General features: G+C 35.4%; 1 protein-coding gene across 1 annotated transcript in view; it reads right to left on the minus strand.

Annotated features, from left to right (window-relative positions):
- PDZD8 (PDZ domain containing 8) overlaps positions 1-17176 on the minus strand; it is a 68367-nt gene that overhangs the window by 34226 nt on the left and 16965 nt on the right. Inside the window, exons 2-3 of the mRNA XM_026067064.1 lie at positions 13486-13608; positions 10114-10216 (exon numbers count right to left, since the gene is read on the minus strand). Of these exons, the coding sequence (XP_025922849.1) occupies positions 10114-10216; positions 13486-13608 (226 nt within the window). The remainder of the gene's footprint in view (positions 1-10113; positions 10217-13485; positions 13609-17176) is intronic.

Here is a 17176-nt window from a genome sequence, read left to right on the forward strand (position 1 = left end):
CAGTTTCATACACGGCCCACAATATGGCTAGGTCCTGATTTGGTAAGAGAACATTAATGACAGCTACATTCTGTCACGTAGCAGCTGGTTAAACTCCCTTAGACATAATAGCTTTAATGATTTAATGTTTCAACGAGTTCTTTGAAATCTCTCCTTGGATCCAAGCATTATTGTGATAGAGAAGTGATTTAAGAGCTATAGATGCATTTACAACATGAGTAGCAAAGACAGAGGAACACAAAAGCACCATCTGTAAAGGTACAGCACGACAAATTTACACTGCCAGTTATTTTAACAATTGTAACATATATTAAGGTAAATGGGCTGCATTTTGCTTTATGTATGTAGTATGAGTTCAAAGCTAAGGAGTCAAGGGAATATCAAGGGAATATCAAGGGAATATCAAGGGAATATCAAGGGAATATCAAGGGAATCCATGCATGCGAGATAAGGACCAGTTTCTATATGCTACTTAACAGCAATATTCAGTCTACAGATTATCAAATTAAACCCCAAGCCTCAATCATTTGTAATTATAAGAATGAGTAGCTGCAAACCAATGTGGAATCCCATTACATTGAATTGGCAATTTTAGGTAGAACAAATCCATTATTAGGTCCTAATTTGTTTTTCCACTGAAAAGTTTTCATATCTAAAATCCATAAAAATAAGTGATAGTTTCAATCCAAGTGTTACCTCATTTACAGGGGGGGAAAAAAAAAAAAAAAAACTCACAACCTGAAAAGACTTCCCTGCCAGTACTTTAGGAAGAGGTTAACATTTCTAAAGGTGCTTTGAGAAAATATATTTTAAAAGTAAACTAGAAGACCCAAGAGGAAAAAGTACAAACCAGTGAGGATGACAACAACYTATTTTTTCCAAAGGTGTTTGTGTATAATTGTGTTTAAGCAAGTATTTTACAGTGTGCTGAAACAAAACAAAACTAAGAACACAAAGCATATTGTGATTTGAATAAGATTTGCTAGTTGATTGGTTGGATAAGAACTTCTTAACCTTTATGTCACACTTTATATGAAAGAGTAAATACACACACACACACTTTAACCCTAGCCTTGTCTTATGACTAATATTTAGACAAATTGTTATTAATGGATAATCAGGTTAGCCAGACTACTTCTCTAAAGTAGAAGCTTTCTAAAGTAGATATTCAATTCTATTCTGGGAAGCAAAAACAAAAAAAGAAAAATAGCTCAACTACGATGCACTTCACACAAACAGTTAAGTTTTGATTTAAATTGATATAAAAACAGAAATGTGTCTTATATGAAAGTCCCTCTGAATTCTAAGTCTTCCCTAGTTTATGCCTTGAATATATATTTTTTTCTTTTTAAACAGCTGACAACCCAGCAAAGACTTAGAATAAGTCAATTTAAGTGGTATTAGGATTATTTATGTTACATAAGGTTTATTTTCTTCATGCGTTTCAGTGGAAAAGAATTAAGTCAGAATTTCTAGAAGTGACAAAGAATGCTTCATAGTGAACATGGCACAGTAAAAGTCTTGATTTTCAAAAAAAATCAGATTTCTGAAAATGTAAGTTAGATTTCTAGTTTTAAAGAGTTTGGCACCTGCATATACAAAACTCCACCACCATATCCCAAAACTAAACATATACTTTTGGAAAGTGTGCTCTTCAGAAAACAAACTTGCACAGATAATTCATTAATGAAACAACATTTTAAAAGAGAGGAGTGGCCTGAACTTGTCCCCCTCCCTGTCCTCCTCCCTCTACTCTCACCCTGTGCAACAACCATCAATCTGAGCTGCCAGCTCATTTTGCTGCAGAACTTTGCAATAGGACACAACAGAATAGTTTAGAAAGTCATTCCAGAAATATACTGAATTACCCAGAATCCATTTTATTTACTCTGGTCAATAAAACACTGTTATCTCTCTTACAATAGGCCATACTGTTTATACAAACAAAGTTAGCTTTCATGCATCAGCCATCTATTTATTTAGCAAGATCAACTATCACTGTAAATCAATTTCTTTGCAAATGAGAAACACAGCTGCTGCAAAATCTACTTAAAACTCTTTCCTGAATCCAATATTTGGGCATGCAATAGAACAGATGACAAGAATACACAAAAAAAAAAATCATAGTGTGTCTAGTGATACTAAAACAGTGTGGCTGGTCTTCCCTCTTCCTTAGAAATGGTTGTAAACTCCATCATGTACCGTCTACTTAAAGTTTTTATATTTTAAATGTGAAGTTGTATTTAAACTATGACAAGAAAAAAAAACAATTGCTATTCAAACTGGGTAATGTCAGGACTTGGAAGATATGTCACTAAAAATAAAGACAATTCAAAGATTTTGTAATATAAATTGGTCATGCAAGTAATCTTTAAGGAAAAAAACACAGGACTAAAATAAAAGTTGTTATCAGCTCAGTACAAAGCATGAAAAAAACAGAAGAACTAATCTCTGATCAAGCTGGAAGTTTGCTTATGTAATTATATTATCGTATTACAATTGTATTATAATTGTATTGTAATTGTATTATATATTGTGTACTCATGTACTTATTTTATGTAATATTATGTAATTTTTGTCCTAGAAGTCATACAAAGAGGTCTTCAAAGGTGAATTCACCCAACATCATCATCCAAAAGGTCTGCACCTCTTTCATGACTTTTTTCTTTTTTGAAGAATCACAAAGAGCCAGTGTTATGATTAGAGTGCAATATCCTGCAAAATATGAAGTGGGAAGAACCTGCCAAATAGAGAGGGTAGATCACTGATAGCAGCCGCAGCTACAACTCGGTTACAAATTCCCATCTAAATCTCCATTACATGGCTTAAAAACAGATTTATTTCACTAAAGAGAAGTATTCGGCTGAAGAACTTTTTTGCAAAAATCTGAGTAATATGGATGAGTTCTGTTAACAGATCTTAAAGTGAGGGTTCAGGAAGGTACAGGGGCATGCGCGCGCACACACACACCCCACATAGCCCTCCCCATTACAGATTTTTCCAGTTCAAGTTATTCTCTTCATTAATCTTTTTATCTGTCATTTTAGATTTGAAACTCAGCTAGTCATATGCACTGCAAGCAGTCAAAACCTTTGCAGAACTCTACCATCTCAAGGGCAACACAGGAAGGATCACAGCTTCCAGCCTGGACACAAGGAGAAGGAAGATGCACATAAGGGAAATTACAGACTCAGATACACAGGATGCATTTAGTGCAGTCTGCTGGCAAATGCACTAAGGTGGGGGGGGGGGGTCCTGCTTTCTACCATTGCTTTTGTGTAATGCGTCCCCAGGCAAGGGTATGCATGCCCAGGAACAGTGTATATCATAGCTTCCTAATGATTTACAAGCAGGCAAGAAGTATTGGCCTGATGGTGACAGGAGCAATGAGGTCGTGTTCTTAACAACTATCAGAATATCAATGCACAAAAAAAAGGGGGGGGAGGGGTATTTATTTATTTAAAGTTGTTTGTATTCAATAGTTTCTGGAAGGTGCAGAACTACAGTGCATTTTTACACAAAAACTCTCTCATTAAAATCACAGAAAAAGCTTCCTGAAGCCTGCAGTCAAAATGTTTAAATGTTTAGCATGAGATAGAAAAAAATCCTGATGGCCTTCAAGTTTGTTTGAAAGACGGATTACAAAATATTATGTAAGACTCAAATCTCAGAACTATTCCCCATTGTATTTACAAATATTATCAAATTTTACAAGACCATGAATTTTCACAAAAAAGTGACATTTTCAAAAAGCTTCTCTTGCTTTAATCCTCCTCCTTTCTTTTGATAGGATTAAGCTCTGAAATGGCAAACTGTTAAATAAGCAGACTGAAATGCCAACTGTGAGGCATTTAACTACTTGTATTTACAAATTATTGTTTTACAGTTGCTTCAAATTTTGACATTATAGTTCCGTATCTTCAGGCAATTCATTTCAGTAGGTGCTGAATTTGATTTACGTTTCTCATTTTACATTCGTATGTTACTGTATTAGAATACCTTTAAGTTTCCCTTAATCTCTGATAAAGGAAATTTACTTTTACGAAAGTCTGAGAAATATCCTTTTGTTTTTATTAAAGTGTACCAACTAGTTTGCCCATAGCAGTATCAACGATACTGATAAATTTACCAGTAAAAAAACATATGTGTTAGCATAACCTCCCAGAAAGGATGAAGATCATGACATATATACGTATGTGCACACATACATACACACACAAATTCAGAATGCAATATTTAGAGATGGATGTCACTGGTCTTCCCCTTCAATTATTCCAGTATTCGCCACTGAATTTTCAGAATGAAGAGGGAAAATTGCAAGTGGAGTGCAAGTGACAGGAAGTTATCGTAATTATGAAATTATTTCTGTAACATTACTTCATTGTATATCTGTGGGCTTCTAAGACGACTGCTGCAAATACAAAGTTGTATGTGCTACTGGATGTGGTGTTTTAGATGAAAATATTTACTTTGGAAAATATGAAATACAATTTCTGTATTTCTTAAATTCATATTTACAGAAGAGGTTTCCAAAAAACATGTTGCCTTTCTGAATACAAAACTATGGTTATTCCTAGAGTCTTATCTCAAATACAGTATTAGTTAAAACCAGAATTTAAAGGTATACCATAACTCCTAATCAATCTATATTATCTAACTTGATTACTTCAAGATTAATAGCAACTTTCTCTCTTGTGGTCCTGAACTTCTTTATAGAAGACAGACCTAAGAAAACTTGGAATGGATACATTTTATTTTTCAGTACTAAACAAACTGTATAAAAGTTAGAAATAAGTACTGCTTAGAGTTGTCTGCATTTCATTGTTGGAGTTCTTATCGGTAGTCACGGAAGTAAACCATCCTCTGCTACCAGATGTCGGAGTGGGGGGACGGACCCGGAGTAACGATGAGTCTCAATATGAGTATGGTCGTTCTCCCTTTATTAGAGCTTACACAAAGTATATATAGACAAGCAATAGGCATGCGCTGGTAATAGCTACATGATTGGCTACAGTTTCTGTCCACGCGCATAAAGCGGATATATGATTGGTGCAAGGTTGCTGTCCACGCTCCGTCGACATTTATGGAACCTAGTTCCATCTAGACTTGTTTACCAGTTTTGTGAATACCTTCTTTTGTAGTGCTCAAGGCCGCTGCAAGGATCGCTTGCCTTGGCCTACATTCCTTCCCTTACCCTGAGAACGGGATTGCTCATCCCAATCAGATCATGCCCTCTCTCGCTTAACCATTCCTCCACATTTCATATTAGTCAATACTTCTGCATAATTCCTACTACTAGCAATATAGAAATATCTGATGACACATATGATTTGATGATCTATGAAGTAAGTACAAGAGTGAAAAGCAAACACAAATAGTTTGAAAGTACTGGAATAAACTGGAATCCAGGAGATTTTCTAGCTATCTTTTTCCATAACTGTAGCATTACTTAATAATTGTGATCCCATTCAGAAGTCCAAGACAACAACAGGAAAACAGACGTAGATGTACATAGGGAACATTCAAGAATCTGTGCATCTGTAGTTGAGCAAGGCTACTTTTTCCATTACTTTACATTCATACAACCAATAAAAAGCACGGACTATCTGCAGTTTATACATGCTTCCTGGGTATAAGAGTAAGCAGAAGATGGCAATCTATTGGCAATAGTTTCTACGAGTCATAGAAGACAAATTTATCCATCAGAAGAATCGGTACCTAAAGAAAGTGAACATGACTGCCAGGTTAAGCAGAACAGTTGATATGAAACAATATTCTTATCTCTGGGCAACTACGCTCTTGATCCACTGTTTTCTACACTGCTGGAATCACAAACAAAAATGCCACCACTCTCCATACTCAGAAAAGCAGTGCATCTAGAGAGCAGCCAAGGCATTACGTAATCAATGTAAGGTGTACTGTCAGCTGCAAAGCTACCTCAGGTCTCTAATACTAATACTTCAAGGTCATTTTGCATCCATTCTTCTGCCATTTGTAAAAAAGGCAGGAGGTATTTACCATTTATTTACAGAGCAGCTCAAGGATTTCTGTTGAAAACCTGTATTACTCTTTCACAACACTACAAGTGAAATGCTCACCCAGTTAAAGGTAACAGTAAGATTTTCATGGAGTTTAACAATGCCAAGAGTCCACTCTGTAAACAAATGTAATCCAAGGAAAACCCAACAATTCTTTTACTTCATGGAAATCAAGCTGGGATTCTTAATTGTCATTTCAATGGACATAATCATAAAAAGTTATGATGCAGCTTACATTTAACATCCATATAATCCATAAACATGTATCTAATTACCTAAAGTGTAGCAAAACACCTGTCTAGCAATCCAGTGCTGTCTAGCAGTCTAATTACTACATCCTATTCACACATAATTAAGTTTTACATAGCAATGCAGTGATTAATGTTAATTCCAGCAGCATGTACTACTAATTAAATCATTTAACAATGTTTACATATTTCACACAGGAATGTGCCAAATCATCTCTCTCTGAAGTCTTACTGGTGTTTCAAATTGATTTGATAAACAGCTTACAGGCATGAAACACCTTTGTATTATAACAGACACTTCAATAATGCTCTGGATATGCTCAAATACACAACCTGTTTTTCAAATCCAATTGTGGCATCTACAAATATTCCATAAATAATGGAATCAGATCGAAGCCTCACCAACATTCATTATGAAGTATTAAACCTGTCTAATCTCTTATCACTGCTGCTGACATAATAAAAAGAATGAAAATGCCAATAAGTACAGAAAGTTCTCAGAATTTTCGTCAGGAACACTGTGGAACATAGTCCAAATCAGATGATGTATTTTTATGCCAATATGATGCTTTTACAATTAGATAGTTTCTGAATTTGTTTTTCATTCTAAGGAGAAGTGATAGACTAAATTGAAGTGAAAAGTAAATATGTTATGGTTTAAAACTAACAACGTAATCTCAATCATTGCACACATCAGCATTAAGTGAAGGATTTAATATTAGAAAGATAGTAAGAAAGTAATGTGATCAGCTGCCTTGTGATTAACATTTCATTACAGCTATAAATCACAGAAAAGATTAATGATATAAGTAGATTTCTGTCTGGAAAATCACTATGGTTTTTCTTTATAACTGCCTATTTAACTATCCATACAGTTACAATTTCTCAGGAAAATAAGTAAGTTCCAACATTAAGTGTGCTATCAACACTTCCTATTTTGTTAAGGGGCTTGGTAAGATTCTTGCCAGCAAGATCTCCTAATATTTTATGAATTAACTTGCTTATTTAACCTTATTTCCTAAGAAAGAGAAACTTCTGTGATTTCACTACATCTGTGAATACAAATTGAGAAGCAAAGTAGTTTTGCAAGTTGCTGTTTTTCCTGTTTCCTTATTCTACTATGTCAGGATTTTCAAATGCATGTTTTTAAAAGTTAGGCCACCTGTTTAGTCACCCAAAATTCAAGGTTGTTGAGCATGACAAGTTCTTGACACTGACAGCAGGTCACTGGTCTAGAGATTCAGCAACTCAGATTAAGGAGTCCCTGCTCTCCGGCAGTGTTTGAACAATTCTTAATGAAGGACTGGACATTAGATAACTAAAGTAAACTTCTGTATATTACAGGCCAGATTTCCAAAAGCTTCAGAAATTCTGAAAACTTGCCATTTCATTTTAGGTGTTCAAAGAGAAAACAAACTCTTGAGTGTCTCATCCCAAGTACTTTCTTGTAGTTTTAAATAGGAGTAATTCCCTTCCAACTGTCATTAGTTTAGCCCTGCTGCCATCTGCTGTCACAATCATACTGGCACCACACTGTCTACAGCGTGCTATTACGCTCTTACAACAAGAGTGAAGAAAAAGAACATATTCCAATATTGGTAGTCAAAATTATTTAAAAATAAAGACAGATCAATTTGTCCACAGAGTATAATGTTAAATAAGTGTACTGCCACCTTCATTGCTAGGGTGCCACCCCTGCAAAAATCATGCATAACTTCATACAAACTTATCCCAACTGAGGGGTCATTCAGATGAGTAAGTATGAGGATTGCGTCTAGATTCTGAAATCTTTTTTTGAACAATAACAGTATTGCTGGTTTCCTGAAAATTTTGAAGTATGTATTATTAGGAATGGGTTAGGACTATAAACTGGTCAGACTATTAAGCCTGAATTACTCCTATCTTACCCTTATGTGAACATGCAAAAAACCTTTAATAGTTAAAGACAGATTAAAATAAATCAGAAAGTTAAACAAAATTCAGAAGCGCTGCAAGAGACACTAAACAAAAAGGAAAAATTGGGGGGGGGGTGTTTTTTTGTTTGTTTGTTTGTTTTTCAGACCTATTGCTTCAATGAAGTACAGCAAGTTTCAGCAACTTCTAGGATTAAGTGGACTCCGTAATTCCTTTCAGGACCACTGAGAACACTTTCTGCTTTCTATTACCTCTGATGGTACAATGCTTCAGCAACTTAAACTAACTTAAGTGCTACCATCCCACTCTTCTTTCCCCACACATTTCTTCTTCCTTCTTTCCCCTGGTGCTGAAGCTATCATGCAGCAAAGCAATTCAGGAAGCTGGCATGGCTAACTCACAACCACATGGACATCAGCAACAGTGCCTGGAATGGGTAGAGAGGAGGCTGAGACAGAGACAACTAACAAATGTAGTACTGCACTGCCACGGGTTTCTGTGACGAAGTTCGGCTGCGGAACTGAGCTCTAGGCAAGCTCTTCTCAGAAGTTTCTCAGACTGCACACCATAGAGACTCCTTGCTTACTTCCCTCCCTGCCTCTCCCACACCTCCCTCAAAAACCTAATTGCAACCGAGTATTCTCCATTGCTAAGAAAAGAAGGATAATCTATACCAGCCCTTCAAGTATTTCAACTGACTAAGAGCACAACAGCTAGGACAACAACAATAGGCAGTTGTCTTTGGGCTCAGTCACAAAGCCTTTTAGGCAAAAGATAGTATTCAGTAAGCTGAAAACAAGTATCACAGCATCTAACAAAAGGAGTTCTAAAAACAATGCGAGATGGAATTTATTAATTGCATAAACTGACTAGATGCTGAAATTTCATATTGTTGCCACTCCAGTGGGAAAATAACCCTGATCTCCCAACAAAACTTCAGTCTGTGTTCCATTGTGCAGTAAATACAACATAGGTATAGGGCTTAAAGCTAGGGGCACTCAGACAGCAGAGGGTAAAATGCAGAATGCAGAACAACTTTATTCCACTGATTTCTTCGCATAAAATGATTTTTTTAAAATATTTATAAAACTTTAGGTGTTTTTTTTTTTTTACAATGGGCTTATTACTTTTTGTTTAGCATAAGCCCAGTTCAGTCCGATGACTACCATACTATCACTAACGTGAAATTTAAAGGCTCCTTCATATACTGCACCTCTTGTAGGAGGAAAAAAAAAAAAAAAAAAACACCTCTCATCTTCCCACACAAAAGAAGGCAGAAATGCAATTTGTAGGCTGTATGCTGCTAAATTGCATGTTGTCAAGTATGATAATTAGTAACAGATTAACTTACAATACCACTAACACTCCTACTTTCTATATTTGCAGACACATATAAAAGTATTTTTCTTCAGCAACAGGGTAAGTTTCATATGCTCCAAAAAAAATTTAGAAGCCTACGGAAATTCCCTCTGCATTTTCTCACAATACAAAGGAGAGAGGGAAATAATCAAATGAGTTACTCTGATCACACACGTCATCAACACCCATATCAGCATAGAATGCATTGCCCAGTGAAAGACAGATGAATCCTATTCACTATATTCTAAACATTCCTTTTTCTCCCCCAATAACTGGACTATTAAATGTATATTTTACACTATTAATTTTAATGCAGATGGACAGTTGATAATTTATATATTCAGACTGGCTATATTTTCAAGTACAGTTGTGATAATTGAACATGCTGTTATTCATACAAGTCAATTTGACAGTGAAACTGTGGATTAAAAAGTAGATAAAAAAATAAGGGACATTTTTTTTTGCTAAACTATGCATTGATTGTCCAAAACATACATTCTTTCTAGACAGTGTATTAAGAACATGAGACATATTGCAAAATGCCAAGATTTTACCGTTTTAATAGAACTCCTTGATTTTTCTTCCCAAACATTACTGCTCAGCTCCATTGTGCAGTGAACATTTGTTTCTCTTTCATAGGATCCAAATATAAGTAATCTGAAATAGAAAAGACTAGAGTAAGATTTCTAATACCATTCCATATATTCTAAATACTTTAAACTCACCCTTCTCCATTTATAGACTCTATTACTATGTTCCACGTGTACACACACACACCCACACACACACATAAGGACAGGCATGTAAGAGTCTACAAGCATAGCCTTACACAAAAGAAAAGACACTGGCATCCTCTAGTGGAAGAACTCTATAAACTGCCATTCAAAATTTTCAGCTGGTTTAAGCATTTAACAGGCAGTTTAATATTTTTCCATAAAAGGAAGAATTTGCTTGGTTTTGGTTTTCTTTTTAAGCAGCAATAACCTCAAGCAGTCCACTCTCATCCTAAACTTCACAACATATGACAGTTTTTCTTGGTTCGAGAGTGTGTTACTGAAAGATCACAGTCAAAATTCTATAGCTGTTTATGTTTTTATTTCACTACGCTGATATCCTACTATATATGAAATTTTTCATTATATTCAGAGCAAACAAGAGCGGTTCTTCATGCATGATACCCTATTGCAAAAGGCTATAAAGCTCTTCAGGTACATATCAGCACTATGAAAGAAAAAACAACCAACTCTAGGATACAAACATTAAAGTTGTACACAGCACATCTTATAGTAGCTAAAGGTAGATATATATTTTGGACTAAGAACTCAGACAAACCTCTTATCCTTTTAAAAAGAGCCATCAGGTGTTTTTTGTCATTTTTTAAAAAAGTCTTTGTATATACTTTGGACAAGGACCACTTCCAGGCTTTCCTCCGAAGTATCTTATTTGTCAAAGTTACATAATCCTTGAGTTGATACAGAAACAAAAGTTGTTACAGAAAAACACATCAATTTTCTCTCTGTTCATCTTGATGCTCTTAAATATTTAACTAAGAAACATTATTTATGATCAAAAAGTGCCTAGCTTTCCAGATGTGGAGATATGTAGTAAAAATATACTTTAAAAAGCAAATTCTATATGCTTCCACTACGACAATGTTATCTTCATTTAGGAACCGGAGCACAGAAGAAATAACAGAATACTGTTACAAGATTAAATGGAATCCAAAGTCAGCATCAAAAATTCTACTCTGGATTGTACATAGAAATCACAGAATTGCTACCATATTGAGACAGAATATAAAAACCTCCCAGGATTTTGAGCAAAGCTGAAAAAAAACAAAAAGTCAAAGTGATCTTTTATTTATGGAATTAGAAAGATCTCCAAGAAGAAAAAGTTTTCAGGTACTCCATATAGTTTACTGGTTCTCATGAGGAAGTGATAAACATGCTGCTATGAATTCCCTCAAATGTAAATATAAACTATACCACAGGCTCCCTGAGGTATGCGCCCAAAGATAGATGAGGCTCTGAGGATCCCATGACCTTGAAGCATCTTTAGATAAAGAATTATCTTGAGAGAAAAAGCAAAGGGTTCCCAGCACCAGGGTACCATGCTCACTTTTAAGGCTCAAGGGGAAGTCCGAGGAATTGAGAGAGTTCTGGACGGAGAGAGCACAGTAACAGGGCAAAGGTCTCTATGAAAGGCATGAGTGGAAAAAGCTCTATATTTCAGTATATACAGTGCTTCACTGCAAACGAACAGTAGAAAATGACCCCAAATAACTTTCACACCAGCTCACATATGATGGGGATGAAAAGGGGAAAAATTCTGAAATGTTACTTTTGTGTATACTGTATATTTCTTCTACTGTTACCAAATCCTCTGTGTGCCTTTCAGTTTTGATCCCACAAACGTCTTCAGGCATGAAGCAAGAAAAAATATTCACCTATAGAGGTATTCTATGGACAGCAGTTGCTTAAGCTCAAAAAAGGATGGGACACCTGCAGGATCTGAGGAATTACTATAGGACCAAGGAACCAATCTTAAAAGTGCGTGTCTGCTCATACGCAATCTTCAAGTGCATGTCCAGAGATTCCAAGACACATAAAATGGCTAGATTAAGTCAGACATGAAATTTAAAAGGCCTGACAAACAAGCAATTGCATCCTCTCTGAGCCATCTGACAAGCATCTGTGACAGCTGAAAATACTGAGAGGTCAGCTGCTGATGCCAAATGGAACATTTTCACTTTCAAAATATCCTGGAAAGAAAGAAAATATTAGTGATGTGTGGGAGATGCTGCACAATATTTCAGATTCAGGAGAGGAATAGTATTTAAAAATGACTTTCCAAAACAAAAACAACTGCACACAACTGAAGGTGGTTATTTTGGACCCCATTATAATAAAGATGCTGGAGTGAAATTGGGGACTGCCTATATAGAGAGATCGCGAGTCCCCTTATTCAGTACAAATGAAGAGGAAACACTGGTAACAGTAGTCAAGAAATGTACTGATTCATCTGTTATTATTGGACCATTCACAGAAAACATACAAGGAATACAAGTAAGCAGCAGTTTTATTAGAGAAAATCACTGCTGTGGTCCACTTAGTGGCGTAAGCAGAAGAAAACCATCTGGAAATAAACTTGGGTTTATTGGTATGTAGCACTGAAACTATGTTGGTATACCAAATACTGTTCTAGTACACTCGTACAAGGCTAAAGAAAAAATTGCAGAGTGAGCTCATACAGTAATATGAACAATGAAAAGAGCTAGTTAAAAACTCACTGCAAACCAGAGCTTAGTTCATAAAGATCAGGATGGTATGTGAATAGATCAAAGTGTGTAAGCACTACTAGGATAAACCCAACAAATCACGGACTCAAAGAGTCCTGACAAAGAACACGCCAAAACCCCATACGCCTTTTTTTCTGCTTTACAGAAGATAATTAGCTCTCCAATAAACTCTCACAAAAGAGGCAGATTATCTTTCTATTATTTTGTTCAAGATAAAGACTATATATAATGATTTATAAAAGTTATTTAGATCACTCTAGGCATAACCGAGTGAAATAATTACTCCCCCTGGCTTACAGCATGTTACAACTGCATCAATATACATGTTGTCATGGACAGATTTTCTTAATTTGGTGTGCTGAAAGAACAGATTAGATTGTAACCACACAAAACCCAAAAGAATGGCAAACCATGCAAACAGAGAATCTCAGAAACTTACTGCAACTTTCATTTGTTCAACTGATCATAGCATTTTTACTTAAAAGAATGTATTTCTTGATTACAGCTCAGTCACAACAGCAAAGCTGTTATCTTCTTGAATCAGAAGAGGCTTGCAACTATTATTATTATTATGAATTTAAGAAAACACATGTAATCATAAGAACGAGCAGAAGACCACAAAACATACCTTGTACATTCAATTAACGTGACTTTTAGTCGACCTTCTGTCAATGGAAAATCCTGGATACAGAGGTCTCGATCTTCATAGTCATCAGGTGACAGTACTTGAAATGGAAAAAATGGCTTGAACCTGAAAAATATAGAATAGACTTACTATAATTCAAAATATATAAGCAGGACTAATGCACAGAATTAAAAAACTGTTAATAAGATCAAATTTTATTCAAGACTCCTAAAGAGAAAAACTGCCATTCCTGCATACTTACTTGTCAAAAGAAGCAAGCAGAAGCTAAATCTGCTCCTTGAATGCAGGAGACTGGAGAATATGTAAACACAATGACTACTTCATTGGAATGGATTATCTGAGTATTATATTTACTAGTGCACATAATTTTGAGAAAAGGGGAAGCTGATGAATTCACAGAATATTTTTATGGTCACAAACACACAGTTTAACACAAGAGTCCTTTTACAGTAAGCATCTTAACAAATCTTTAAATTTTAAATTCACCTTGACACAATTGTTAGAACATTGCTGTATTTGAAGGACTGATGCATCCTAATAAACAGGACACTATTTTGTTACATATATTAATACTTCTCTTATCAATTGAAAAACACTTAATTGCTCTTTTCAGTCGGTCTTGTGATTTGTTGAACACCTGTATCTTCATTTTAACTCTTCTTCTTGAGCCTTATTTCACACATCATAGCATGTGATTCATAAGAAAAGCAATGTTCAAGATACTAAGTGTTCTACACATTATGTCTCCATATTACTGGCTCATTTTGATTACAATATGCTGACTTACAAATACAGTTTTCATTTTTAAGCCATACTATTTCAGCGTTGCACACAGCCGTGATCTAAGGGAAGGAAGGAGGGGGAGAGGCTGCACAGCTGCAGCCACATCACATGATAAAGACACACACACATGCAGCACATGCAGTGCTAATAGCATGGAGTACAGCCCTGTAATTAGAAAAATATTATGGAATCTGCACTAGTATCTATATAAAGCAGTCGGGAAAGCATTTCTGGACTATTTCTTCTTTCCATTTTTATTTAGTGCTCTTGTTTCCATCACTTGCCTGTGCCTTGTTTTCCATTCTCTGTCACCAATAGTCTTCAGTGATTATTTCTGCTTAGAAGACTTACTAATCACAGAATATGAACACCACTGCCTGCAGGATGTATTTGCCATTTCATAAGAAAGAAGTCTTTCATAAACACTGTTTGCTTAACCATCATAAGCATCTGCTTGTCACATTCAGAGATCACAGTACATTCAGGAAACAGTCACATGGATCTGAACTGAAGGGTTTCAGAAATTCAAATAAATAAACAAGTGCCCTTTAACTGTTGACACACTCTTCAGGAGGGAGTCTGACGCTCTGATTCAAGACACTTCGTTTTTGTACTAGCACAGTGCATCAGCCTTGTTGACTTGGTATAAAGCCATGAGAAAGACATTTCTTTTGTTCTGCTTGTGAATCTTAATTTTTTTTGTTTGTTTTACTGAAATCCAATTCAATTTCTAACTTTAATTTTCTTCCACATTTCTCTCTCTAACTCTTCAAGGAGAAAACTGTTGTGAAATTGGCCAAGTGAAAATACTCAGTTTTATGTATTTCACTCAATATTAATTTTTTAAGTCTGTATACAAAATGATTAAATCTCACTGGCCATGTTTTAGGCTTATGAGTATACCATAAACAAGCCAAATATTGTTTATTTGTATATTATTTGGTTTGATATTTTATTCATAATCTTACTTTACTATTACTTTAACAATTCAAAAAATACAATTACAACAGTGGGGAAAATAGCACCAAGGAAAACCCACAATTTTCACTCTACACACTCCTAAGAAATAGGGCCACTTAAGGTCCTGTGGAGGCCTTGGTGAAGGTCACCACTCCACTAAGATCCATACTAAGCCACAGCACAAACTTCTCCACAGAACTTCTCACTTTAAGCACAAGCAATGGTATTCTACTTTTTAGGAAGAATTTTTCCCTCTTTGAAACATCGATTCAGCTAAGGTTTTGTTAGGCTAAAAATGATCATGCATTCCAGTATAGGCAACAAATTTTGAATAAGTAAATATACGTAGGGTTTTTTTTATTTTTCAGCACAGCAGGAACTTAATTTCTAAGAGAAGAGGCAACAATGCAAATAACTTTTCAGTTAGCACCAGCAATTGTCTATGTACCTTCTCCCAAATTCTCCTCTTCCCAAAAATAGTTTCCCTTGGGAACCTCAAACTAGTGACCACCACCACCACCAGTATGCTCACTATTGCAACTATTGAAACAAGGTTTCAGGGAGGGAGGGAGGGACAGAAAAAGAAAGAGGATCTAATAGGTTACTATCACCTATATGAATTTCTATAAATACAAGGCTTAAAGATTTTGGTACCGATAAGGTGGTTCCCTTATACCTACCTTAAACAGCCTGCAGGCTGTTTAACAAACAAAAAAACCCAACCCAACACAAGTCTATTTTCATTGTTAAAAATCAGGAGGAATGAAAAAGAAACAGTTACTAAAACATTCTAGTAAAAATGCAGACATAAAAATTATGTATGCAAACCAAAGATGTTTCAGAAGTAATTGAAAAATAATATTTTAAGTATAGTACACACTGCAATCTTTTGCTACAGCAAAGTCTGATAAAATAATGCTCACCACAAGCCACTTTTCCTGCTAGATTGATAGGATGGTATCTATAATTTTTATTTTGAAAATAGACTTTTTTTTTTAAACTAACGCAACAATGAATTAAAGAGAAAAAATATTCTAAAATGCTAACACCATTTTCTACAATAATATGTAAAATATGTGAGATTATATAGTGGACTTTGGGTTGTGTAGTACTTACAGGCTAAATAAATTTACTAAAAATATGGGTTTGAAAAGCTATCCCACAAGCTTCTAAGTTGCAACAAAGGTTTACACATTCCTAACAATGAAACTAATTTGTAAAATCCCTGACCCCCCCCCCCCAAAAAAAATCAATCTAACAGATTGCCTATTTCCACTGGTATTAGCAATATACAAATATCCCAAATTAAATGCATTTTTATGCATACCTACTGCTTTCTGACATTCCACTTCTTTTTAACCTAGCAACTATTATCTATTTAAGGCAATTTACTGAGTTTGTACCTTTCCAAAATTAAATATAAGCATCAAGCAAACTATTATTTTCATCAAGTAAACTATTATTTTAAGGAAATTTTAATTATTAGTTAAGTAAAGTGTTGACAGACTGTTTAAGTACAAGATAACCCAATCGAATTTATTAAGGGAAAGTGACTGAAAAGATTATTTCCTACTGGGAACTGGTGAATGAATACAGAGAATGACTATTACGTTATGTAACACAGTAATATTTAGTTACCTTGTGGGTTGCATTGCAAAACCACATACAGGTAACCTGTAACAAACGCATGTAACAAGAGTCAGGTGTCACGGGCTTTCCTACCTTCCTGGTAGGAAAAGCCTATGAGCTACTCCACCTTTTAAAAACGCAATCCCCCATAACTAACAGCACTCTGAGGAGTGCTTTCTTGCAGAGCCGTCCCTGCTAGCCTTTTGTTCGCTCAAACGGGATTGCAGCAGAGCAATGATGGGTGTTTGCCTCGCTGGGGAGAGGCCAGACTTCCTGCTTCTGTAACGCCTCTAATTTTTCA

Source organism: Apteryx rowi, unplaced genomic scaffold, assembly GCF_003343035.1.
Source record: "Apteryx rowi isolate R43461 unplaced genomic scaffold, aptRow1 scaffold_253, whole genome shotgun sequence".
Lineage (NCBI taxonomy): Eukaryota > Metazoa > Chordata > Aves > Apterygiformes > Apterygidae > Apteryx > Apteryx rowi.